The sequence below is a fragment of the Sinocyclocheilus grahami genome, unplaced genomic scaffold (genome assembly GCF_001515645.1).
Source record: "Sinocyclocheilus grahami isolate Dianchi unplaced genomic scaffold, SAMN03320097.WGS_v1.1 scaffold1247.1, whole genome shotgun sequence".
Classification (NCBI taxonomy): domain Eukaryota; kingdom Metazoa; phylum Chordata; class Actinopteri; order Cypriniformes; family Cyprinidae; genus Sinocyclocheilus; species Sinocyclocheilus grahami.
The window spans coordinates 123,296-125,612 of NW_015506426.1; the positions used below are offsets into that span (position 1 = coordinate 123,296).

The 2,317-nt window shown below is 42.6% G+C and overlaps 1 protein-coding gene across 1 annotated transcript in view; it reads right to left on the bottom strand.

Moving 5' to 3' along the window:
* LOC107568463 (caseinolytic peptidase B protein homolog) overlaps positions 1-1,987 on the bottom strand; it is a 37,658-nt gene extending 35,671 nt beyond the window's left edge. The window contains exons 1-2 of the mRNA XM_016254433.1: positions 1,876-1,987; positions 1,451-1,655 (exon numbers count right to left, since the gene is read on the bottom strand). Coding sequence (XP_016109919.1) covers positions 1,451-1,655; positions 1,876-1,987 — 317 coding nt within the window. The remainder of the gene's footprint in view (positions 1-1,450; positions 1,656-1,875) is intronic.
* Between the last annotated feature and the right edge of the window lie 330 nt (positions 1,988-2,317).

The window sequence follows — 2,317 nt, forward strand, 5'->3', positions numbered from 1 at the left end:
GAGAGTGTGTGTGTGTGAGAGTGTGAGTGTATGTGTGTGAGAGTGTGAGTGTGTATGTGTATGTGTATGTGTGTGTGTGTGTGTGTGAGAGAGTGAGAGTGTGTGTGTGAGAGAGTGAGAGTGTGTGTGTGAGAGAGTGAGAGTGTGTGTGTGAGAGAGTGAGAGTGTGTGTGTGAGAGAGTGAGAGTGTGTGTGTGAGAGAGTGAGAGTGTGTGTGTGAGAGAGTGAGAGTGTGTGTGTGAGAGAGTGAGAGTGTGTGTGTGAGAGAGTGAGAGTGTGTGTGTGAGAGAGTGAGAGTGTGTGTGTGAGAGAGTGAGAGTGTGTGTGTGAGAGAGTGTGAGAGTGTGTGAGTGAGTGAGTGAGTGAGTGAGTGTGTGTGTGTGTGTGTTTACAGTCAACAGTGAGCTGCGACACTTACTCGTCCTCACCAGACTGACCTCTAACTTAAAACACTTAACACATCTGGTGTCTCTCTCACACACACACACACTGCCATCTGCACTATTTGCCTTTTGGGGCCCAAACGGCAGAAACCCAAAGCACTCTCACACACACTCGACGGCTTCTTCAGTTTCTGACAGACGTCCAGACGCTCAGCATACGCGTCTCAGCAGGGCTACTATATCAAGCTTGGTTACTACACTAGAGTTTAGTTGTAACTTGAAATATATCTGAAAAACTATAACAACATCTCAGTGACACTAAAATAACCCTGGAACTCGGTGATGAACATCTTTCTGATTCTTTTCAAATGCTGATCACGTCTACATACGAAAATCCATCATAAAAATAGCTGTACATTTTTATAGCTACAATAACCGAGTATAATAAACATAAAACATTTCAATATTTATTATGCAAAAACAAATCATATCACTTTTTGCACAATTTGTCTATTCTACATTTCCTTCACAAAGTCTACAATAATTCCCAACAAACAAACAAACAATAAATAAATAGAACGATAGATGGATTGCAAAAGTGCAAAAATATAAAAATAAATAAATATGATTAGAACAAACCTTTATCTCCTGCTCCTGTCTCTCAAAGCTTATCTTTGTTGATAAATAAATATATATCTTCACAGAATAACTCATTATTCTATGGAGGCCGTTTCTGCCACTGAATAATATTTTTTTTTTAAATAAATCAATAAAAAATAGGATAAAATCATAAAAAATAAACAAAACAAATAAGTAATAAATCGAACAGTGGATAGGGGGAAAAAATCATAATGTAACTTCAGTATAAATTCGGTCTTTATACAGACGATATAGATGCCTTTTACAAAAAAAACTGAAAAACATGGAATAATTTAAATTTGTTCGTTTTTTTGTAACATTATAATGCATTTAGCATCATTGTTTTGTGCTTTAACGTGTCTTAGCTGAATAAAAGCATCAATTTGTTGAGAAAAGAGGCAACAGAAGTGATATGATGTCCATCTCACCTGCTCAGCTGCTCAGTGTGGCTGGATCTGGCAGCATCCAGAAGAGCTCCTGCTGCAGACACACACACACACACACACACAGATAAACGCCTTATAATCACACTCAACACAGGATCTGCGAGCGGGAGTGTGGATCTTATTATTATAACACTGAGTGTGTGTGTGTGTGTGAATGAGTGTGTGTGTGAGTGAGTGAGTGTGTGTGTGTGAGAGTGAGTGAGTGAGTGAGTGTGTGTGTGAGAGTGAGTGAGTGAGTGAGTGAGTGAGTGAGTGAGTGTGTGTGTGTGTGTGAGAGTGTGAGAGTGAGTGAGTGAGTGACCTGCTAGCCAAATGATGGTACTGCAGGCGCGACTCCTCGCTCGCGACGCTCTTCCTAGACGCTCGCGGGCCGCCGGTCACCGGACTCCGGTTCGGTTCGAGCTCACAGAGGTTTCGGAAGCGGGAGGCCTCGCCGTGGCCGGTCTGCAGCGCGCGGCACGGCGACAGACTGCGCGACCTCCGCATCAGGACGCGCGCCGGTACCGACGACAGGAACATCGCGAGCGTGCGAGCTGACGCGGCAATAACACCGGGTTATTGTGTGTTTAGTTTTAGTGCTGCTGTGATCTCGCCGACAGCCGGTTTCTGGTTTTAAGGTCAGCAGGTGAATCAGAGCTCGAGAGCGGAAGCGTGTGTCCGGTAAAAGAAAAACATCCGCCGAGCGCGAGGGATCATGGGAAGTGTAGTTTAATCACGTCACTACCGCAGCGCGTACACTCAGAAAGGTGTTTTGTTTGATTTCGTTTTATTATATTATTTATTTGATTTTATTGTGTTTTTTCTGATGATTTAAATGTTGTAATAATAATAAAATTTTTGGACATGCGT